Source organism: Ambystoma mexicanum, chromosome 10 (assembly GCF_040938575.1).
Source record: "Ambystoma mexicanum isolate Mex_15411 chromosome 10, UKY_AmexF1_1, whole genome shotgun sequence".
In the NCBI taxonomy this organism is placed as follows: Eukaryota; Metazoa; Chordata; class Amphibia; order Caudata; family Ambystomatidae; genus Ambystoma; species Ambystoma mexicanum.
The window spans coordinates 1,024,555,246-1,024,580,628 of NC_090932.1; the positions used below are offsets into that span (position 1 = coordinate 1,024,555,246).

At 45.5% G+C, this 25,383-nt stretch overlaps 1 protein-coding gene across 5 annotated transcripts in view; it reads left to right on the plus strand.

The window, feature by feature from the left end:
* The window catches only part of ABCC5 (ATP binding cassette subfamily C member 5), a 2,124,586-nt gene that overhangs the window by 583,122 nt on the left and 1,516,081 nt on the right, over positions 1-25,383 (plus strand). For all 5 annotated transcript variants that reach the window (XM_069618835.1, XM_069618837.1, XM_069618838.1 and 2 more), the window contains one exon: positions 6,350-6,523. In XM_069618835.1, the coding sequence (XP_069474936.1) occupies positions 6,350-6,523 (174 nt within the window). The remainder of the gene's footprint in view (positions 1-6,349; positions 6,524-25,383) is intronic.

Below are 25,383 nucleotides of genomic sequence, written 5' to 3' on the forward strand. Positions count from 1 at the left end.
AGACTGTTTTTTTCTTGCAGCCAGAGTGAGAGGCACTCCCCCGTTCTATGAAGAAACACCAGGAACTCAATAGTTTCTCAAAAACATTTTCACACATGTTTACAAAAATAGTTAAATCGTATCAGGAGATATTGCACAAAACATCAGTGGAAAAAGTGCATATGTGCAAAAGAAATGACTCAGTATATTTCTCCTGTTTTAGTAACATAGACTACATACCTCACAGATCGAACTAGAGACCTATCAATCACTAAGACCCAGCTGTACATCCTCTATCACTTCCTATCTTGAGAGGTGATCAGTTGGGCAGACGGATTCATGCCACGCTCATGTATATTGAAGGTAAGAGAAGACAACACACCTACTAACCCTAATAGACAAAACAAAACTATCCTAAATAGCTAACCGTACCTACGCCTGACCAAGGTTTCATTGTTTTTGTAGACATGCAAGCTGCTAATTAAGAAAGAGCTCGGTCTACATTTCTAATATAATAAAAAAAGGTGACTACAGGAGAGTCACAACACCTGCTTTGACAGTAGCCTCTGTTAATCCAGTTATTAGCCTCCCGGTAAGACACTGGAATTACCAAACATGCCAGTATCTGATGTTCAGTGCTGTTTCACTGAGACAAAACCACGCTGTACAATTTTTTGAGAGGACAATATTTTTGTGTTTCACTATTGGCACATGAGGATATATATAAAAAAGATAATAAAACCTAGAAGTGTAAACTCTGTGCGAGCGGAGGGATTTGCTTCAGGAAAGAGCACATTACTGTCTGAAATAACGGTGTGCACACGCTGGCGACAGCATACCAGGTGAGAAGATAGTGCATTTAGACCCTATTTAATGCAGAAATGGTTTGTGTGTTTCACCTCTAGTGACCACGGACCAAATCTTGGATTCAGGTTCTAAAAATACACTCCTTTCTTTGTGTATTTGTGTAGGAATAAAGCACCTACTCATATGAGCAGCATTGTATTTCCGTACTCATCAGGAACCTGTGCAAATTCCCCTACGAGGGAAATTGTATTACCACGGGTTTGGGAGCACGGTTGGATTTATTTCCTAAGTAATAGATAGCACTAATGGCTATTTTGTTTGGTTTTATTGCAGTGTCAGGAAGTTTATGCATCTGTTTCAGAAGATTATTTGTTTGTAAACTACACAGGCACTTTTTTAGTAGGCATGTTGACTAAGAAATTTGCTCCTGAGGAATGTTCAGCAAATGATGCGTAAGAACAGACAAGAGCATTTGGTCATAGAGTGTTCTAAAGATCATGAGTTTAAGTTCAACCGATCACCTCTCAAGGTAGGAAGGGATAGATGATGTACCGTTGCTTCTTAGTCATTGATAGGTCCATAGATGGCTCATCTCACAGACCTTACTCTGTATTACTATAACAGGAGAAATATACTGAGTAATTTGTTTTGCACATATGCATTTTTTCCATAAATTGTTTGTGCAATATCTCCGGATACAATTTAATAAATGTTTTAAACATGTGTGAAAGTATATGTTGCTGTTTAATAAAATTGGGTTTTTAACGCAATTTGTGTCTTCTGAATGATAAACTACTTCCATAATCCACTCTATACGTGGCTCACTTTTGTAATGTGAGTATTTTTGAGGGCGAGTTTGGGTCAGTTATTTACACCAATTTTCTATTGGTGTTCTCCCGAGGGTTTCCCCTTTTTTATTGCAGTTTTTGGAAACTGGAATGTCTGTCATAGAACAGGCCTTGACTGATTGGGGCAACCCGATTCTGATCCTCCTATATCAAAATCTTTGGATGTTGAATACAAAATACTAAGGAGGAACATTTTGTGCTAATGGGAAATCACCCTGCACAATCTACTATGGTTTCAGAAGCTTTGGGTACTAAGGGGAAAGGCACTTCACCTTCTCCCGCTATTGTGCTGGATACAAATTCTAAAGCATGGGAGGCCCAGGGTGAGAAGTCCTATACCAATTCTTCTCTCCAACTCAGGCAGGTCAAACGGCCACTGTTTTGGCAGGTTTTATTAATTTAAATTGTGAACACCTAGATCGCTTTACAGAATGGCTTCCTCAAGAGGTGGAAGATTAATTCTCTTGCTGGGTCTCAGAAGGGAGAGAGCCAACCATTCAACAACTTAAGGTTGTTAAAGATTTGACAGACACTACGGCATGGGCTTTTACATGCGCTGTCTACATGCGCAGACCTGCGTAATATGCGGCCGCATGCCTAGATCAGGATATTCTGGACAATGTTTTAGACCTTCCTTTTGATGGTTAAATGCTGTTTGATTCTACTACTGATGAGATTCTTCAGAAGTACAAACCAACGTCACTTCGGTGAAATCCCTCTGTTCCATCTCTGTGAAAAAACCTTATCAGATTTTTAAATCTTTTAAACCACATTCTCAAGGAAATAATAGTTCATCCGCGACCACTAAATCCTATTATTCCTCGGTCAAGAAAAGGAGATACAGGCCGAAGTTGGAAATCAGGGTTTACGCCCTTGACTAACACTTCAAGAAGTGCGTTTGACTTCCATCCGAGGGATGTACGTTCAAGCTTACTATCAAGGAATATACATCCCTGGAGCAAGAAGGATTTGAGTTTCCCCTCATCAATGGGAAAACATCACCCAGGCGGAGTGGATTTTAATTATCATTTGTCATGGTACAATACAATTCTTTTATGAATCGACTATTCAACTGAATGCACAAAAAACGTCCCAAACTTTCCAGGGGATACATATGTGACTGACAAACTACCAGCCAATTAGCCACAGTGAAGATTTTTGACTGCAACTTATCCTGGAAGCATTTGGAAATATCAAACGGTAATTCACATCGTGAAACTATTCACTGCATATTAGTGATAATTGTTTCTCTATCACTCTCAGTGATATCCCCCTGAGACCAAGTGTTCCATTTGTCTACGTGTTTACAGGGCTGGTTGCCTAATAAATCTACAGTAGGGGCATTCACCTGCTTATTGCCCATTTTGAAGATTTGTGCATATTTTTTCAGCTTTACACAATACTTAATCTTTGGACTGAGGTAACTGTTGGGGACGGTCCTGCATGGGCTTTTAATACCTATCACCGTTCTCATTATAGTAACAACAGCAATCACATATATTTACCTTTCTCTTGCTCATGAGATTTTTTCGGTACACAGGCACATCCAGGTAGATTACCTTGTGCCATCCATGGCCCTACGACCCTACATAGAATATGTGCTCCAAATTGGCAAGGTGATGATCAATAATACCTTACTGGTCATTTTTCGAAAGATCAATCAATTGATTCATATTTGCATGCAAAATGATGACAAATATCCATCCTTTCTTAGCACCACCAGTCTCAGACCTATCATAGGATCTTTGCACACTTGTCGGAACATTGCCTAACCTGTTAATAGTAACATGCTTATTAGAGGAGGTGTCTAATATGAAGGCTTGCCAAATGATTTTATAATGCTGGAAGGGGGCTTTTTACACTGGAGACCATTGTTTTCACTCGTTATTAACAAGTCTCATGTCCTCTGCATATGTCCATATAAGAATGCAAATAAATCTGTTAGACGTTTTCATTTATCAAGCTCCTCTGACTAATTTTTGCAAAGTAGACTTTAGAGATCTGGTATGCCATTTGAATGGGTATTTTTTTTACTTATCCAATATGTTACTCTGATTCCTTTGAGGGGCCTCACGTTGTATGGCATGGCCATCTTTATATTATGCGTGTTTTACTAGGGTCAAATTAGAATGGAAACACAGTTGCTATTACAGTTTATTAATTTGGCTTTTCTATTCTCTTCTCTCCATTTTTCTCTGTTGTTGTTGCCCTTTTTTGACCTTTACGTTTGAACCATTGGCATGTCAATTTATTGGTTGAATTTTGATAAGGTCTGATCCTACCCTCCACTTCCAATTCGATGTTTATGATAATGGGTTTCAACTTGAGGGCTTTTTTTGGTCTGCATATGTTCATGTATTGTCAAACTTTAATGATTTCAAATTCAGTTGTTTTGTAACAAGCCGTGCCTTGAAAAAGACCTACAGTGGTCGAAACACGTGTCGGCATAGGCAAAGACAGATCATTTCTAAGTGGACGATTGTGATTAAATACGTGATTATCATCTGGGTTATTTGTCTCCCCTCTGACTCAAACCTTTGGGGCAGCGCATACTCCATGGAACAATAGCTTATTTTGTATGATTAGTTTAGGCTGGGGTAGCCTATCGGTTCCATTGGTCTGCAACAGACCAACTCCATATATTCTTCAAAAGTCTTTTGGTTTGCCCTATCGCACACTCACCTGGTACCCCATTATCCTCTAACTGCTAATTAGGCCCATAGTCCTTTTGGCTCTAATGAACAAGCCTTTCAGACCAATGGCATCCTGCGATTTAGATCTTTTGACATGGAAGACAGCATTTGCGGTAGAGATTACATCGGCTAGGAGGATCTGAGAGCTCCAGGCTCTGATCAAGGGAACCTTATTACATTTTTCACAAGGATAAGGTAGTCTCTTTTTTACCTAAGGTGGTTTCGGATTTCCGTCTGAATCAAATCGTCCTTACGTTTTTATTTTTCATTCCAGACCGCATGCTTCTGCGGCTTAGGAAATCTTGCATAATCTTGATGTATCGAGAATTCTTATATTCTATTTAAAGAGAGCGAAACCATTCAGGAAATCGGACCAGCTTTTCATTACTTATGGTGCTCTTTCCCCTGGTAATAAAGCTGGCAGACCTTCAATTGCAGGGTGGGTTGATTCTTATATCACAAAGTCCTACAACGTGAAGGGGCTCATGGTCCCGCAGAGACTTCGGGCTCATTCCACAAGAGCCAAGGCAGCATCAGTAGCCTTTATTAGGCCTGTCCCCATCGCAGAAATGTGTAGGGCTGCTTCTTGGACTACTCCACTTGCTTTGTGCAAGCACTATGCTATGGATGCATCTTCCAGGAAAGATGGCAAGTTTGGCCAAGAGGTGCTCCGCAACTTGTTTGCTTCAATCGCGTATATGCTGTCTCCTCCATCCTTATTCAGATTGAGGCTTTGAGGTCTGGTCCGAACCAGTTCGTAAGGAGCGAACGCAGGACGTAAGAAAAATTAAAAATAAACTTCATGGTGATTCAGGTTCTTAGTCCATGCGCTCCCTCCTTCACAACACCCACCCAGCCCATCCCCATTAAAGCATATACTTGATTACAATCACCAGTTGGTGAAATCAGGTACTTGGTGTGGGCAGTTGGTGATGTAGACGTGAGGCTGGCACGCGCAGGGACGCACGCGCAATGTAGTCCACCAACTCAAACATTTTAAGGTCATCTTTTTTTAGTATGCTTTTTTGCGAGCCGCCTGCGGGTGCAGGCGTACCCAACCAGTTGTGAAGGAGGGAGAGCATGGACTAAGAGAATCTGAAACACCATGAAGGTAATTTTTATATATATATATATATATATATATATATATATATATATATATATTTATTTTTTTTTCTTTTTCTGAGGCTTGTGGAATCTGCTTAGATCACATGCTGTGCAAAGGCTGACATCTACTGGAAGCTGCACAGTATTAGTTTATTTTCGAAACTCGAAAATGGGCCTCATGTCAGAAAAAATACAATCTGAGGGTCCTACACGCGTGAGGGATCATGGGTACAGTGGACGTCACACTAGGGATAGTATTACTGGCACGCCCTATGCCGACTCCCATTTTCGAGTTTAGAAAAACAAACTGTAATACTCCGCAGCTTCCACTAGATGTCGGCCTATGCACAGCATGTGAATCTAAGCAGATACAAGCATCAGAAATACGATTGCGGTGAGTAATGTGTACACTTCATATATGACCCCATTTATGGTAACACCCCTGTTAGCGCGTAACGATAATGACTAACAAGTTGTAATGCTCTGGGCCAACCACTAGATGGACAGCTAGGCATAGTTTTGACACTAAAATAGGAGCGATCTGCAAAAATACTGTTATTGGCAAGTAACGGTTTTTATGCAATTCATACAGTTTGCTACACTGCTAATGTTATTTCCTAATGGACCAAAATACAATTAAAATAATTCATTAGAAAAGACAAACATTTAATTGTAAAGTGACATGAATTTGGTAAACCGTAATATCACAATGCACGACTAAAGTTGTATTGGAATCAAAGAGGTTTGTTTGCAGCATTGTGAGGGATATGTGGTTTGCGAAAAGCTTATACTGAATACAGTCCGGCATCTGCTTGGAGGTGGGGTGTACGCATACTTTTGGACACAATGTATTAAAACAAATAAAGTCTTTTGGTTCAAATTTAAGGTTCAGTGACACAGTGCCTTGTTTTTCAGATGATAAATGTGTGTTCCAGTGATGGGCACCGAATGTTTGAGGCAGCTGCTGTGGGCAGCTTACTGGCTGGAGGACCTATAGTTGCCATTCTGGGCATGGTGTATAATGTCATTATTTTGGGGCCTACTGGATTTCTGGGATCTGCAGTCTTTGTTCTTTTCTACCCTGCAATGGTGAGTACACAATGAGCACCTATGAAACTAGGGAAATTCATTTGAGTGGGCATGAATATTACTGTAGAAAAACATAATTTTATGATAATTTCTGTTGCTTAGTAACCTATCAAAACGTACCCCCAACTACAATAACATCATCATCGATGGTCACACCATCCCTATTGCTAAAAGTGTGAAAACCCTGGGCTTTTACCTTGAGGCCAACACTAACCTCTCCAAACAAACCAACATGACCGCCTCAGCCTCTGCCTACACTGGCAAACTAATTCGGGCCAGCAGACCCTTCCTATCAGCTAACAGTTGCCTCACTCTCGCAATAGCCTGTACCTAGGTGCCAACCAATCTATAATTAATAAACTACAGGTACTGCAAAATAACGCACTACGCGGTGCAATCAATATCCCCAGGCGAAGGCACATTTCCACTGTGAGGAAATTGTGCAAATGGCTCTCCATACAACAAAAAATTGATTTGAAAACCATATGTCTCACTTACAAGACATTAAACCACCTAGCCCCTCCGTATCTCACTAACAAATTTACCATGAAACCCGCCAACAGAACCACCAGATCTTCCAACACCTTATGCCTAACAGTGCTGAGATGCTCCCTAAAAAGAGCCGGTGGGACTAGCTTCACAGTGCTCGCCTCCCAGCTTTGGAACACCCTACCACTCAACATTAAAACTATTGAGTCTTTTCAGATCTTCAGGAAGCACGTCATTGGTTGGCTCCTGAACAAAGAGTAGCACGTACACCACCCTCAAGTATTTTGTTAACACTGCCACCAGCTCTACTCTGCGTGTAATTTCTGTAAATGGAAATTCTGTAAATTTCATAATATATATGTATATTGTAAATGTATATTGTAAATGTACCTACCACACGCTGTAACCGTCTTCTTTTAGCGCCCTTCTACCTCTGGATTTGGACCGCTAAATAAGTAAATAAAATAAACAAACAAACAAGCTTACTATGGTAAAATGCTTTTTTCATTTAGAAGTCAAAGCTACCTGGCATAGCTCTCACATATTTAATTATCACTGATGCCACACTGTGACATTAGATCCCCAAAAATCTAGTGAACAGCTTGGGTTCCTGGTGGCATCAAATACTCAATGGTGCAGTGATGTTTCCAATAGTAACGACAAGACTGTAGCTGGAGCATGTGCGAACAGTCTACGTGGTTCCTCTTTCTGCACTGCTTAATGCATACATATCAGAACATTGTTTTCAATTATAGGTAGAATTGTTCATTCCTTTTCAGACACTGTTTCTCTTCAAGGATTCTGTTCTTAGGTGCCAGGCTTGACAGTAGGAAAAGTTATTCAGCACCCCATTGCACCACCCAATGACTTATGTATTTTGGTCTGTTTATAAAATGGTATCCTCCAATCCAGACTGTTTGATAAAAAGTTAAATGCAAACACTGCAATTTTTATGTTTTTGCTTTTTTAATTTATTCAGTTAGATCTTTGTAAATTAGCTCACAACGATGGACAACCACGCGCTGTGCTTGTAAGGTTTATGGGCATCTCCTTAACCATCTCTGGCTCCTTAACCATCTCTGGAGTAATAACTGCTCTTCTTCTCATTCTGGATACTCAAGCATTAATGACTTGTATCAAAAAAGGGTCTAAAATGTTGTTTCTCCCTACCTCTTTTTGCCTAACTGGAGAACTTCAACTTTTATTGACACTTGCTCCACTCACAATACCCCCCTGCACTCCCCAACCCTCCCAATAGTATCAAAAGATGTATGTTGGAAACCTCTAGGTTAAAGGAAACACCTTAGTCACAATGCAGGAAGCTTAAGGGAAACTGGAATGCTTTGAGATAAGCTGTAGTGCATAATTTGCACTTGATAAGGCATACTGCATTAAATCAGCCCCTCTGATGCCGTCACTTAAATAAGCTTCTAAAATGATGATGGCTCCCTCTACTGCATGTCAATATTCTATTCTGAGAAGTTTACCTAGTCACAAGGTAAAACTATTTCAAGTGTGAGTCGGCTGTTAAGATGATTAAAACACCAGGTGAGTGGTTATATCCACATGCAGAAACTATGTGGGGTCCATAATCTCCCACATGGACTTGCCTTCATGAGACCAGGATTAATTAAGTGTATACTGACTAAAGAAGTGCTAAGTCAGAATGGCTATTTTGGGGGATTGTAGGACCGTGCTTACAGTTCCCTAAACTTTTAGCTTTTTTCCCTTGTGTTTGTGGCTCTCTGATTTCTGTTTGGTATCCCAATGGTCTTTTTCTGAAGAACCCCTGCCATTACATCCCTTTTTACTTGGGGTACTTGGTATTGGGTCATCCCTAAGGCGCCCAGACCCAGGTGTGCCTCTCAGGATCCCCATTTCTGCTCTAGGGCACGTTTAATATGCTAAACAGATTTTAGGGAAAAGGTTGGTGGCAGATGTACTTCAGTTTTGGCTTCACCAGGGGTACAAGCTATTTTACCACATTGGTAGCTCAACATACCTTTTTGGCAGCCAAATCCTTTTTTTAAATCCTGCTGTAGGCCGTTTTTGTGTTTCAGGGCTTTTTTTGTTTGTTCATGGTGACCAACAGTGTGAGACACCTGAATGTGTCTCACCCGCCAGTCCCTGGGGATCTATTATTCAGGTGGCCACGGCCATTGCTTTTGGATCCAGTTCCTGGGGGTGGACCAGTGCGGGAGGATCACCTGGATGAGAGGTCTTCGGCGACTGGAAGTGGGACACCGGACTGCGAGACGCGGTATCGCCTTCCCTGGAACATCTTTTCCCCATAGGATACTTAGGAACTCAACCCCCCCGTGCCCCTCTTTCTCGACCCGAACACTTTCTCACGAACATCTCACTGTGAGAGAAAACAGACTAACACCAGATCCGTATATCTTACATGTCCCAACACAATGGTCAGGCAGAGTCAGGTAATTATTGATCATTACACACACACACACACACTTGACTTCCATCACACTTCCCTACACAGATAAAAGGCGCAGCATGAAAGCACACTTTGAGCAAGGCAAAGCACACGAGGAAGCAGCAGTTCCAAGATGGCAGTTTAATATGAGGAGAAAGACTGGAAGACCCGAGGGGGTTTCAAGGGGGGACATGCCCTGGACCTTTTCAGAGAAAGACTGTTACCTTCGTGATCCTTCAAGAATAAGAAACTTAAGACCTGGTATTAAAGCTGAAGAAACCTGCATTGTGTGTCGAGGTACCCGGGGCTCTTCCGCGTTGATAGCCAAGAAAGGGAGGAACGTTTGCCGCTGTGATACTGTCCTTGGTTCCTACAGCAAAGCAGCGGCAGTTAAGTCAGCACAGCCGGTGAGTCGGGGTGACTGATACCAGACCAGTCTGTGTTAGAGCCAAGGTTGCAAGCAGCAGATGAGTGACTGAACTTTTGAAGCCAAGACAGATACCGTAAACGGAGTGGTCCGGTGCCACGTGGGTGCTCATTCAAAGCTCTCTGACAGGTATCCAACTGAGAGGTGGCAAATGTAAAAAGGAAATGTGAAATCGAAGAGGTCCTGCAACGAATCAAGCTGCATATTCGAAAGTCTGATAGTTAATACGAACTGAAATTGGTCCAAGCCCGGCTGAAGGAGAAGGATCTAAGCCCAGGTGATGGGGATCCTTGGTGAACCGTGAGTCACCTGAGAAAGAATATTCTCTGAACATTGGAAAGAGGATCTGAGCCCGGAAGAGGGTGATCCAAGGTAACTACTGATGTATAAAAGGGATCTGAGGAGGATCCAGGGTGAAGAGTGAATCACCTGAATTGATAACTTGTAAGAGCAAGAGAACTTCATTTGTTTGGTGCATCAGGCCCTCTGAATCAAGAGACTTTGAGAAGTAGTGAGACCTAGGCACAGAAGACCCTGATTCTAGTAATTGAACTGTATCCTCATGTCGAAGAGGCCAGAAATTGTGCTATGCTCAAGTGAACCGCCTCGTCCTGTGGTGGAAACGTGGGGAAGGGAGGCCAACGGGCCATACATCCTGGCAAATCATTTTTGTGAACACTTCTTTCTTCTCCATAAACACTACCCCCACACTATTTGTATTTAGAGGTAAGGATTGGGAATCGTTTTTTTTAGTTTAGGCCCTTTTAATTTGATGATACACCACTAGGACTGCATTATTATTATTTGATGGTTGTAGCTTGCTCTCATCTGTAGATTTAGGATTAGATGGGCTTTTATCATACCCTTGTTGAAGTTCAATAAAAACACCCTTGAACTTTGGTCACTTGTGTCTATCTTATTGTTGATACCTGGCTTTTCAACCAATACCTGGCAACTCTCGCCCACTGCATTGCCATTTTCTGGTCAAATTTCCAGTGCTATGCTGACAACACTCAACTCATTTTCAGGCTGCCCTCTACCACCTCCTCTTCCTCTCTCATCTCTGATTGCCTAACTGCCATTCAAAATTGGTGTGCCGCCAATGATCTTTGTCTGAATGCCAGCAAGACAGAGATCCTCCTCATCGGCACACCTTCCCCATCATTTCCCCTCACTCTCTGGCAGGCCTCCCTTGGCCCTCCTCCTACCCCCACCTCCGAGGCTAAGAACCTCGGGGTCATCTTTGACTCCACCCCTTTCTTTCTCCGCCCACATCTCTGAGGTCTCTAAAAAGTCAAATTTTCGACTGCACCTCCTCCGAGGTACTCTGCCTTTCCTCTTCTTCCCCCAGAAGCTCAGGGTATCCCAAGCCCTGCCTCTACTCTCTTCCCTCTGCAACTAATCCAGAACAGGACTGCAACATTTGTCCTTGGCCTCAAGCCCTAGGATCGTATCTCTCCAGTACTGAAATCTCTCCATTGGCTCCAAGTGGATGCAAGGATTAAATTCAAAACCCTCTGCTTTGTCCACAAGGCTTTCTGGGGCCTGCGTCCAAAATACCTTCAGCTATCCCTCCGCAAATACCTCCCCTCTCGAGCTCTTCGCTCCTCTACCTCCCACTCCCTCAGGGTCAGTCGTTTTTCAAAGAAACAAGCTGGGGGTAGATTAGTCTTTGGCTGGGGCCTCCCTCTGGAACAGCCTCCCTGCCACTCTAAAACTTGAGGAGAACCATCTCCGGTTCTGGAAGCACCTCAAGACCTTCCTCTTTTCTTCTGCCTTCGCTCCCCCTTGCCCTGCTGATCTGTTCTCTCTTGACACTGTGCACCTGGCCACCCTCTGTCCTCCTGGCCGAGGTACCTGCTCACCCTGCCACCCTCCCGCACTGCCTCGGGGCCACCCCTTGCACTGGGGTCTGTATCTGTACCCATACAGCCCCCCCTTTTTTCTTCCTGCACTTATCAGACCTACCCTGTCTGCTGCCTTAAAGCTAGCACTTGCAAATTGCTGGCTGCACTAAAACTGTTTGTTGCCTTTATTATTTATTTGTTATTTATCTGTTTCTCCTCTGCTTCGCACTTTCCACTTCTCCCCCCCCTTCCATGCACTTTTCCCCTCCCCCTCTCCCATGCACGTTCTCAATGTCACTGGGACTAGTTAGATCGCTATTTCGTACTCCCGTGTTCCCCTCCCTTGCCTTGTCGTGCTCTGAAACACTTGTGTACGAGCGCGATATATAGAAATAAATATCAATGCCTTCCTTACACCAGGTAGGCCTAAAATGGATCTTCTGACCATGTGGGCTCGATGTGAGCCCGCAATGGCAGGCCCAATACCCTTCTCGCATCCTGTGAGGGTGGCTTTTTGTTGAAATGGCAGTTCAAGTGACCAACCAGAATGGTTTGTCATCAGACCCCTTCTCCCTCAGCCCCTTCGGTGATTGACTGATTGGTCACTAGCCAGCCACTTTGTGCAAGGGTATTAGGGGTTTGTCCTGCCCCTGCTTCGAATGGATTGTGTCCTCTCACGTATTTCGCATCTTTGATATTTGATATTTGATATCCAGCTTTAGCTGCTTTTGGAGAAAAAAAATTCAGCAGTGGGCCCTGTGAGTCGATGGTGCTGACTAAATGTCCCTTGAGGGCCTCCGTCTCAAGGATGATGTCATCAAAGGTATATATAGCATGCACAGCGCCCGTTGGCTTCAGTTCCGTTTTTTAGCGAATGCTATCGCTTCAAGAAATACAGCACGCTTCTTTACTTCAAGCTTCTTTGCTTCGAGAAATCGTGTATGTCTTCGTCGACAACGACTACCCCGAAGACCGGGTTCAAGAAGTGACGAGATTGTGGGTCAAAAATGTCATTGACTGATCCTCAATGTGTATGTTTATGGTGCCTTGGGGTGGAGCATAACACCTCAGACTGCTCCAAGTGCCAGTCAATGACAGGAAAGGCCTTGAAGGAACGAAAAGGGAAATTGACGGTAGGTCGAAACCCCAAATCATCTACCCTGACTCTTTGACTGATGAGTCGACCGGTGAATCTCCTCGGAGGAACAAAGTTAAGAGGTCGAGGTCAAGGAGTGGCTCCCACTACTCGTCGTCAAAGAAGTGCAAGAAGAGGCACCATAGGTCGCCTTCTTTGACTTCATCGGACGCTTCCCCTGAGAGGGTATCTTGCCCCACTAAGAAATCCACTCCCACCGAGTGGGAGGCTGTCAGAGCAGAGATGCTAAAATTATCTGAAAAACAAAAGCCTCCAAGCCATGCTCCTAGCGAGCCTTCCAAAGAAGCCGGAAATGAAAGGGCTCAACCTAAATCCTGCGCGCCCTCGAGCCCGGGACGAAGGCCTGATACTCATCGGGAGCCGTTGAGGCCTCGATCCGATGACGCGTTATCGAAGGATCTGTCGAGCCGAAAGCACAAGTCGAGGTCTTCGACACCATCAACGCCGACAACGCTTTTGACGTCAGCCAAGCCCTCGACATCGATGTCAACTTTGACGCAGAAGGCATCAACGCCAGCTGCGCTATCATTGCCGGCTGCACCATCGATGCTGAGTGCTCCATCAAATCCTATGGTGTCAGTAAAAAAAGCGGCAAATCCATTATTCATTAAAGCCTTGATGCCTAAAAAGACTTGTGTGCCTTTACCAAGGAAGGACTATTTTAAGTCCCTTACCTCAATATATGAGGAGAATGAACGCTCACGTAACGAGGCACCATTTGGCCTCCAGTTTGGTACGCCAAATGTACCAGAAAGTTTTATCTCTGAGGAATCAAGGTTGAGAGACCTTTATGACAGCCTGCAGACGGCCAGTGGGGTGGACACCTCACCTGAGCTAGATTTTGGAAGTCGAGAGGCAGTGGAGCATTCTGATGCGTCATATAGACTACTAATGTCCAAGGTAGTGGAGTACATGGGGTGGAGTAGGCCTCTGTTACCATTCGAATAGGATGATCTGACAGACATCCTGGATAAGGGTCCTCAGTCAGATCCTATATTACCTATTCACATTGCTCTACAAAAAAGGGTGGCAGTGAATTGGGAAACATCAGAAACCAATCCAGCTGTGAATAAGAATTTGACAAAAAGTACCGCCCTTCAAGTAGTGACCCAGACTATCTGTCAAAACATCCCACTTCAGAGAGTCTGGTGGTACAGGCAGCTGCAGCAACTACTAAGCAAGCAGCTTACCCTTCCATCCCTCCAGATAGGGATGACAAAAGAGTAGATGGATGGGCAAGGAAGGTATTTTCTGCAGGGAGTATGGCACTTAAATCAGCCAAATCCACATGTACATTCACTCTATGGGACTGCATTTTCATGGCAGCAGAGCACATTCCTGAGGTGGATGAAAGAGACTGGTTCTTAGCCATAAATAGAGAGGACAAAGAAGCCATGTGTGAGTCTCTTCAGTCAGGTCTAGATTCTGCTGACAGCCTCAGCCGGCCCATGGCTACTAGCACCATTATACACTGATTTGCTTGGTTGAGGAAGTCAGGCTTTGCACCAGATGTGCAGTCCAGACTCCTCAACATGCCCTTTGACGGATGTCACCTTTTTGGCAACAAGGCTGACAAGAGCCTTGAGAAGTTGCAGACCTCAAAGGCAGCAGCCAAATCTTTTGGTGCCGCTATTAGGCAGCCTCAGCTTTTTCGCCCTAGTGGACAGCCTTGGAGGGGTAGATCTTTTCGCTACTACTCCTCAGTTGGAAGAGCGAGGGGAATGGCTGGTCAAAGAGGCAAAGAAAGTTCCCTTGTGGTGGACGAGGTAGGTGTGAAGCCAGCTCAAGCAGGGGCAGGTCTTGAGTCACAACTCACCAGTGAGGGGCAGACTGTCTCAGCATCTAGAAGAACGGCGAGTCATTACTTCGGATGCTTGGGCAAACCATAGCCGATGGGTACTGCCTTCCTTTCATACAGAGACCTCAGAGGGAGCCTCTCTTTCAGGATTCAAGACCTGCTACTTGTGCAGGAAATGTTAACCCTGCTAGAGGGTTTTCACCAAACTGATGGTGGTGGTAGCAGCAAGTCTCAGGAGGAGGGGGGGGGGGGGAATTCATGTCTACCCCTAGCTGGATGATTGGCTGATCCATGCACGTTCTCACGAAGAAGTCCTGGATCATCTCAACGTCACCTGCCACTCTCTTCACAGACTGGGCTTCTCTCTCAGTTAAAAGAAGTCTCATATGACACCTTCTCAAAAACTCCAGTTCATCAAAGCTGTACTGGATACATCCTTGGGAAAGAGCTTGCCACCCGAGGTGAAGGCACAAGACATTCTACAGATCGTCACCAAATTTCAGAGTGCCCAGTGTCTCCCAGACTTCGATTTTTTGAGGTTGCTTGGCATCATGGCATCCTGCATTTTCCTGGTGCTAGAGGTCCGCCTGAGAATGAGATTCCATCAATGGGCTCTCAGAACTCAATGGTCCCAGTTCTCAGGAAAGATATCGGACCTACTTCAGGTTCCAAGCAGGGTCGCACAAGGATCATGTGTGGTGGGCCTGCGAGGACAACATTCTGAAGGGAGAACCTTTTTGGCAACCATGGCTGGATATAACAGAAGTGATGGACGCCTCACTCACAGGATGGGGAGCCCACACCAACGATTTGACAGTCCGCCATCTTTGGTCTCCATGGGAGTCCAAACTACATATCAATCTTTTGGAGCTGAGGGCATTCAGCCTAGCGCTGAAGGTCTTCCTGCCCTCTGTGCATGGAAAGAATGTCCTGATAATGACGGACAATACAATGGCCATGTACTACCACAACAAGCGAGGAGGTGTAGGGTCACTACCACTGTGCAGAGAGGCAATGCAGCTCTGGTAATGGGCAATTCAAGAAGGATACTCCTTATCGGCAGTTCACCTAGCCGGAGAGGAGAAAACGGCAGCAGATGCCTTCAGCAGGCAGAGCACAGTCTCCCACGAGTGGGAACTAGCTCAGGAAGTCCTTCAAGAGATTTTCACCCTTTGGGGAACCCCTCAAGTGGATCTGTCCACGACTAGGTCAACTGGAAGTTCAAAATGTACTGATCCAGGGACTTTCCCCCAAGAGGAGCTCTAGGAGACGCATTTGTGCTGGACTGGGAGTTTGCACTCTTGTACGCGTTTCCTCCAGTTCCCTTCATTCCTCACGTGATCAGGAGACTGAGAAAGTTTGGTAAATGCATGATCCTAATTGCCCCAGATTGGGCCAAGAGGACGTGGTACCCGGACCTTCTGGACATGTCCATCTGTCCTCCAATGCGTCTTCCACAAAGGGAGGACCTTCTCTCACGAGAGGAGGGTCGGGTTCTCCATCCAGAGGTCAAGACACTCAACCTTCACGCTTGATTTCTGAGAGGCTGAGATACAAGGATCGGGACCTCCTGGATGACGTAATGCAGATTTTGCTTTTCAGCCAGAAGGCCAGCAACAAAGTCTTTGTACCATTACTGTTGGAACAAATTCTGCAACTGGTGCAAAAACAACAATGCAGATCCTTTTCTGTGTAAAAAACTGGATGTTTTATCCTTTCTACTATCTTTAGCCAATCTGGGACTCCAGATTGGTACTGATAAAATGCTGTTTGGCAGAGCTGTCCATCTTTAAGCGCTAGTCAGAGGAATGTTCATATTTCAAAATTCCACTGGTGAAACAAATTCTAAAGGGGCTCATCAATGTGTTTTCCCTCCCCCCAACCCCCCATCTCTTTTTTTTCCTGGTTCCAACTTGGGATCTTAATCTGGTATTAAAATATCTTATGTGTGCACCCTTTGAACCTTTACACTCATGTCCTTTAAGGTTTTTAACCTTTAAAACCATTCTCTTGGTAGCCCTAACTTCAGCCCGTAGAGTGAGTGCTTTGCAGGAACTTTCATCTAAGCCACCCTTTACGATCTTCCATAAGGATAGGGTTGTTGGGTTAAGCCTTCATTCTTACCCAAGATCATTTCTGACTTTCATATAGGACAGAACATACTTACCTTCTTTCTATCCCCACCTCATCCTGGCAAGGAGGAGAGAATACACAGGTTGGACCCTCGAAGAACTTTGAGCTTTTATATATCCAGGCTGTCAACACCTCTCATTGATGATCAGCTTTTCATTGGATATACGGGCCACAAACTGGGTCAGGCAGTTACAAAACAGAGCTTATCCAGGTTGATCACTTTGGCTGTTTCGGAGTGTTACAGACTTGCAGACAAGGATCCATTCCACCAGGGGCAGGGCTACCTCTACAGCTCTGCAAAGGGGTGTACCGATCAAAAATATTTGCGAGGCATCAACGTGGTCTATGATTCACACGTTCACAAAACATTACTGCCAAGAGTTTTCCCTCAGTTAGGATGGGAGCTTTGGAAGAGCAGTCCTGGATTCGGTTCATGAAAATCTATAAGAAACTGAAATTCTTACTCCCTCCACCAAATGAAACACTGCTTTGGGAGTCTATCAAAGATGAGGAGTATGTGGTAGGACACAATCCATTCAAAGAACAAGTTACTTACCCCTGGTAACGTTCTTTCGACTGGATGTTCCTCCCACGTATTCCTCATCGTCCTCCCAACCTTCCCCACAGTAAAATTTCCCATGCTATTAAAGCTTTCGTTCCTTCAAGGCTGAGTACGGTCATTCCCGTGGCTATGCAGACATTTCTATTGTAAGAAAAAACGGTACTGAAGCCAACAGGCGCTGCGCATACTATATATATCTTACATGACATCATCCTCCAGACGGAGGCCCTCGAGGGACATCGAATCCACACGGAGCGCCGTCTGCCGAAATTCTTTTTCCGAAGCAGCTAAAGCTGGATATCGAATATCAAAGATGAGGAATACATGGGAGGAACATCCAGTCAAAAGAACATTACCGGGGGCAGGTAACTTGTTCTTCTCCATTGATACTTTGTTCTTGCAACTTGGAAGGGCTCAAGTAAGTTTTTCCCAGTTCCGCCAGTGCCTTAATAGTACTTGTCAAAACTCTAGTTACACAATTTAAGAAGCACTTAAACAATTACTGAATTTCTTTATTCTGTGCTTTTCAAAACAAATAATTTGTATATCATAGGCTAAGCTGACACGTGTTTCGACCTTTACTTCCAAGATCCTCTTCAATGCCTTAGCCAAAACAACAGTAAGATAATGCAATACATGTAATCAAAAATGTATACAGACCAGTTGTACAGCAATGTAGAGTTACAGCATAGTGAGGAGCGGAATCATAAATGGCAAAGACCAAAATAATAGAACAAGGGCAAGAAAAAAATAAACAAAAACACATCAGTCAAGTGATAAATCCTACTCTCTACATTAATTTACCAATACATGTGCAATCATACATTGATTTCTTATTCCATATATCTGCACTCATATACCAATAAGTCATAATAGTAGATAATTCATACTATTCAAACATTTACATATCCTGCGACAATTCCAGTATCCACCTACAAGACCTTGAATGAATTGTGCCACTACTGCCATTTATAAATTACTGGAGACTACTAAATACATCAATTGTAATAATGATAAGCATAGAAGTGTTCAATTGGGGTGAGCTATCTTTGTCTGCCAACAACTAAACCAGTTAAAATGTGTACCTAATAGTGCATTCATAAGAACTAGTTTGCTTCCATAAATTGCGCACACATCAGAAATTGTTAGAGCTCATTGAGCAATATTTAATCGAAAACAACACAGCCGACACGTGTTTCGAGCAACAACGCTCTTCTTCCAAGGCTTTGAATGCTTGAGTAAGAATTGTTTACGATTGAAAATTGTAATTACGAGCTGTGATTATATAAGGTGATTTCATGTAAGGAAAACAGTTCCCGTTTTCCTTACGACGTGCAGAAATTGCTCAATTGCAATTGCAACTATAGTGGAGCCGGTGAAATCACCTTATATAATCACAGCTCGTAATTACAATTTTCAATCGTAAACAATTCTTACTCAAGCCTTCAAAGCCTTGGAAGAAGAGCGTTGTTGCTCGAAACACGTGTCAGCTGTGTTGTTTTTGATTAAATATTGTTCAATGAGCTCTAACATTTTCTGATGTGTGTGCAATTTAGGAAGCAAACTAGTTCTTAAAAATCCCATTAACGTAACCACCTGGCAGGGTGTCTACAAACTTACTCCCAATTGCAGCCCCTATCGTAGTCTATCCTTTCCTGTCAGGGCGCCTAACCTCAATCATCCAATTCTGCCATAATACTGCATTCTGCCAAAGTTCAAGTAGAACTCACTAGTTTTCCAAAAACGAATGTCTCCCTAAGTTCCAAAGCGTAATTCTGAAATAGAATCAAAATGGAATGGACTGTGTTTAATTTTGCCTGATAGCCTCTTACTTCCTCTATTGTCAATAGTGATTAGCAAAGGACATGAGCAAAAGGCCTTACCTAATTCACTTTGAGCCATAAAGCTTCAATAAGTCAATTCATTAGCTTCAGGATGTTCCTGATCAGATTCCCTTGTGAACAATCCTATTAACAACAAAATTATAATTGCACATGGACTGTTTCCTTTGTGCAATTTGAACCTAAGGCTAACTGGCCCCAAAACCATACATTATATAGGTCTCTGGTAAAATACAACCCCTAATCTCAATATAAACACAAGTTTTTTTTTTTTTTTTTGTAAAGGTTTCAGGTAAACCATGAACAAATAATAATAATTTAAAAAAAAAGGTATTCCTTACTGTAGCGTATTGCTTGCACGGCTTCCAATTCTTACTGCACAACGTTCCTTGTGGCGCGAGCGCACCATTTTGGAAGAAGCCTCTTTCTGAGGGCTTCAGATTTGCGTGTCATCAGCTAGAAACTCCCCTATTTTGCATATGTCAACACAGTGTCTAACGTTGTTCGCATGCAAACCCATTTTAAGCTCGATTTTCTTAAAGAATTATAGAATGTAACTATGCCAACAAACTTACTCTGCATATTTGAAAAAACTATTGCAGCACATATTTTGTGCATGAAAAAGACAAAGCCAATTGGACACGCCCCTCGCTGTCTCACATGTAAACAAAGTAACGGTACATTGCATCCAAAACTGCTAACCATGGATGTCGGATTCCAATATGCACTTCCCTACTAATAGGAGCTAGGAGCTACAAGAAGTAAGGCTTCTTGTATCAATGCCGGGAGGCGTAGAGAAAGACCATCCTTTCGGTACCGCTCCTGGACGATGTTTGGGAGAAAGGGCTGGCTCTTCTGAAGAACCCATCTACAGCCCCAGCGCAGGAGGACTGTTTGGAGAAGAAGTTCAGGGTGCCGGACTCTGCAACCAAGTGCTTACCGTCTCAACCGTCAGCAGACTCTGTGCTCTCGAAGGCCGCCAGGAAGAAGTCTTCGGGCTCCGCTTCTTCTTCCTCCACCCCTCCGGACAACGAGAGGAAGAAATTAGATTTGATGGGTAGGAAGGTGATCTACTCTGCGGCGACCACTTTCAAGGCGGCCAACGCCCTCGCGATCGTAGCCAGATACGACCGGGAGCTTTGATTGAAGCTGGCCCCGCTACTGGACTTCTTCTCCGATGACAAGCAGGTTTGAGGCTTTGGGGATCCTTCAAGAAGGAGAGATGGCATCAGACCATGTCACCACAGTGGCCCTGGACATCGCGGGCACAGGTTTCCGCCAGATGGGAAACAGTTTGTCCTGGCTGTTGTGGCTGGCTCAAGGCCGCCAACTGTAGACAGGAGGTTCAGACAAGCGTTTTGGACAAGCCCTTTTACAGGCACAACCTGTTCGGGAAGGCTGTGGATTAATCTCTCCAGGCCATCAAGGTGGACACTGAGACAGCCCGTGCCCTGGGCACCCTACAGCAACGACGACCGTCCTTTTCGTTCCTCAGGAGGGAAGCCTATCCGCTCTTCGAAGCGTTTCGGGGGTGCTTGTCCTCGTACCGTCAGCCTCCCGTTCCTTGACCCAGGAAGCCAACACGGGTCGCTCCAAGGCTTTCGGGGACAGACGTCGCTGTCGTCGGGGACTGCAAGGCAGTCCGTCGACCTCCAAACAAGATTGAACCGGCAAGGGCGTCGGGCCCCCACCCGTGCACCCCGGTGGGAGGCCAGCTGACAAACTTCGTCAGCATGTGGGAGACCATTGCCACCGACAGATGGGTGCTGGACGCTCTCGGCCACGGACACACCTTAGAATTCCAGCGAAAGTGTCTGCGAATATCACCGGTGGCCCAACAGGAAAACCACATCCCTCAGCTGCTGCTGGAGGTTCGGACCATATTAAAGAAAGGGGCGATAGAACTGGTTCCATGGCGACTCCATGGCTCCAGAGTATACTCAAGGTACTTCCTCGTAAGAAAGAAGACAGGGGGTTGGAGGCCCATTCTCGACCTGCGACGGCTCAACAAGTACATAAAGTCCCAGCAGTTCAGGATAGTCACGCTGCAGCACGTGCTCGACCAGCTGGAGGAGGGGGACTTTCTGTCGTCCTTGGATCTGGAGGACACGTACTTCCACGTTCCCAAACACAAAGGACACTGCAAGTTTCTGTGCTTCATCTTTCAGGGGAAGTATTATCAGTTCAAGTCCCTTCCATTCGGGCTGAAGTCGGCACCCAGAGTCATCACCAAGTGCTTGGCGCCGGTGGTGGCCCATCTGCGACTGCAGGGGATCCACGTTTACCCCTAGCTGGACTACTGGCTGATCCGGGTCAAGTCAAGGGACACTGCCATCAAACACACCTGTAACCTGTAATCTGCAATGCGCCCAGATACCCCAGGGGTTCAGCGCGCTATACAAATAAGCAAACACGGAGCGGACCGTCCGTCTTCTGACGGATCTGGGGTTCTCGGTGAACTATGCAAAGTCCTGCTTAACTCCATCGCAGAACGCTCTGTTCCTGAGATCCGAGCTCAACACTGTGTCATGCCTGGCGTCACTGTCTGAGGAAAGGATATTGGCCACCTTGGGCAAGGTGCAACGGCTGTTGGCACTGCAGATCGCCACAGTGAGGACGATCAAGTCGCTGCTCGGCATGATGTTGTCGTGCATTTATCTGATTCGACTCTGCAGGTTGAGGATGCGGCCTCTGCAGGAGTTCCTCAACGTCCGTTGGGTCCAGGTGTACGAAAGCTTCCAGGACAAGATCGCGCTCGGCGAGGAGTTTGAGCGATCAGATGGTGGGTCGTGCGCTCCAATATCACCGGAGGCATGGATTTCCAGAGCCCCCGTACCAGGAGACAGTCACGACGGATGTGTCTCTGGAAGGATGTGGAGCTCACACCGAACGTCTTCACGCCAGAGGCCTCTGGCTACCGGAAGAGAAGATGCTACACATAAACGTACTGCAACTATGGGCAGTGTTTTGGGCCCTCAAGGTGTTTCTGCCGTCCCTCAAAGGCAAGGTGGTGAGGGTCTTCACAGACAATACCACCACAATGTTTTACATCCGGAAGCAGGGGGGCACCAGATCCACAGCGCTCTCCGGTGAGGCGCAGGACTCGTGGCAATGGGCAGTCGCCCAGGGGATGTTCCTCATCCCATTCCACCTGGCAGGAGTAAAGAACATTGTTTTTGACTTCTTCAGCAGGGAGCTACGCTCTTGCCCTGAGTGGGAGCTTCGGCAGGACCAAGTTGACAACCTGTTCGGCAGATGGGGCAATCCTCAGATCGATCGGTTTGTGACGGTGACGAACACCAAGTTCCGGAGGTTTGCCAGCAGGTTTCCCCAGCCGGGGAGCTTGGAGGACGCATTCTCATTCCCCTGGGATGGCCTGTTTCTGTATGCGTTCCCTCCGTTGCCGTTGCTTATTCGAGTCATCAGTCAACTTTGACAGTACCGGTGCAGTTAGATCCTAGTTGCACCGGCGTGGCCGAGGCAGATCTGGTACCCGGACCGTCTCAGCATGTCGGCAGATGTGGAGCCAGGAGCTGTACCAAGAGTGGAGAGCCCTGGTCAGTTAGTGGACTGGTGCAGATCCTTACCAGTGATGGGCTGGGGCAGCCCCCAGCCCAAATTTGGATGAAACAGGAGTTCTGCAGCCATTTCCCAGATTGTCTACTGAACCAAAAGCCCCAGAGAAGAGTGGCACCATGCTGAAGCCCCAGAGGACTGCTGCTGAGGAAGACCAGCATTGCTAAAATAAACTGCCGGTGAAGGGCTGCCCCTCTTGTATGATCCAAGAAGACACTAGTCAGTGCTTTCGACCCTTGGTATGGTGCGCCTGATCAGTTTTTATCATGCAGCAAAAGCATGCTGCTGGAAGCTTTCGAAGTGTCTTGGAACCCTCCTGTGGGCTTTCTAGCTTCACGCAGAGCCTTTTGTGGGCATCGTGATTTGGTTCCTGGATTTCTGCTCCCCTGCATGAAGAGGGACCTTCCTGGAGCTGAGTTTTCTTTGCCGCCACACTTTGTCACCAACTGATTTTTCTGGGGTTCTTCCCCTCTCTTAGGACCTGCTGTGGCTGTTGTCCTCAAGTATCTGGGCCTTCATGTTGGAAGAACTTCGGAACCATCTCATCAGTGTGCGGGACAGCCGTTTAGCCAGAAGCAATCTCACTGCTGACTTAAGCCACTGCACCCGTGACCCCTGTGCCCCCTGCAAACAATACAATGGCAGAAGTGGCCCAGTAAGTTTGAGTACCCTACGGGTGGTGATTCAAAAGATTGGTGTTTAAGGCACAAGCCTGCATACCCTCCCTCCCCATAGTGATTGTATGGGTGTGAAGTCCACTCCCTAACTCTACCTTCCCTGGTCGAGATCAGTTCAGTTCTGGCCAAGGAACACCCCAAGGTTAACCCCTAGCATGGTGGCTTGGGAGAGTAGCCCATAATCCTCTTTACTTACAAACTCCCAACGTTCTGTGTATCTGGAACTGTAATAGCTGGTTGGCTTTGCCAAAGCTTGTTCTTGGTGGATTTTTAAGACTTCCCACTCGGGTGAACTGCTTTTACTGTTTTGGTATAAAGTTTAGATGATCTCACTTTGAGATCACCAACTCTGTGTGTGTTGTGAGGGGTCTGCAATGAGAGGCAGACACAAGGTTGTACTGTTCTCAACTTTAGCCATATTTATTAAAAGAAATGGGGTTTGAAAAAGGCCTAGCTTGCCCTAACCAAAAGCGGATGTACCTGCCTATGAAACAAAAACTAACACAAATTGACCTTGTGTCTAACATACATCTGAACCTCACACATACATACTTAACCAGAAAAGGATGCAATAGAATATCTGTTTTCAGTCCGTTCAATTGAAGCAATATCATAACTATATACAATTACAACAAAGCAAATATTGTCTCCAGAGTTTAGTTTTGCTTCCCCTGAACTATTTCAGGAAAAGGTTTTTTAAAAGATTGTGTTTCACTAAAGTTCCAATAATGACCATGGCAATGTTTCTTTCGTAGTTGTTCTTTTCAAAATGGCAAAGTAAATGTTCATTCTGTCACACAGGTTGAAATATATTGAAAGAAAGTCTTTTATAGTTTTCAGGATGGCAAATCAAAATGTTCAATCTAGGTTTGAAGATGATAAAAACCAAATATTCTTGTTTAACAGTCAAGTAAAATACTCTTATGTCCTATCCCCTTCATACTGTATGGGTGTCCCTTCCTTGGGATGGGAGACAGAACCTTTTTTACCAGAAAAACGTTCTTCCCATTTAAATGTAGAGGCGCATGGGGGTGCGGACCTGGGAGCATGCGCTACCCTGACTCCACCCACCGGTGCCACTCCTGAGTCGCCTTTCCCGCGTCGACGGGAACGGCTCGATTTCACCAGCGCTCCTGGGTTTGGCCTTGCCATGTAATTCCACACGCTCTTCCCTGGATTCTTCTCTCATCTTTTTGCCTTTATTTGTCATCCAGGTAGTTGGTCCTCCGGCGTCACGCTCCTCCCCGGCGCATGTCGACTTCAGCGGGTTTCAGTAGGTGTCCAGTCTGCGAGGGACTCTTTCCCACGTCTGACCCCACGTTCTTTGCCTCCGCTGCCTTGGCCCTGCCCACAAGGTTCTTCTACCTGGTCTACACCCAAGGTGCTTCGCCCTAGTACGGCACCCTGTCTGAGGGGGCGCCTGCACACAGCACTGCCAGCAACAATGCCGAGGGCGGTACGTCTTCCAGGCCTAGACCTTAGGTGCGGGATAGGCCTCATGTTCCAATACCAAGAGTCTTTGGCGAGACACGCAGCCCGACAAAAAGGCAGCTGCACTAACAACATGGCCACTCGTCCGATGTCACTCCTAGGAACAGAGCAGGCGGGTGAACTAGTTTCAATGTGGGACTGGTGTCAACCAGATATGTGGCCAACCGTGTGTCCACCAGTAGCACAGGGCAGGTTCCCCCTGCAACCTAGACGGAGGGTGCTCTGGCCCCAGCAGCCCCCAGCCACTCCGTCAGTATCCCCTGCCTCCTCTTCAGCATCCAAAGACAGGTTCTTCAAAAGGTTTTTGGGACTGATGCAAATCCCCCAGGTAGTTGCCATCCTACAGGATGCAGTCAGGGTCTTGCTCCCTCCGTCACTCCACTGGCGCCCATAGTCATTCCTCCCATGGCTCCAGCAACACAGGCCTCAGCG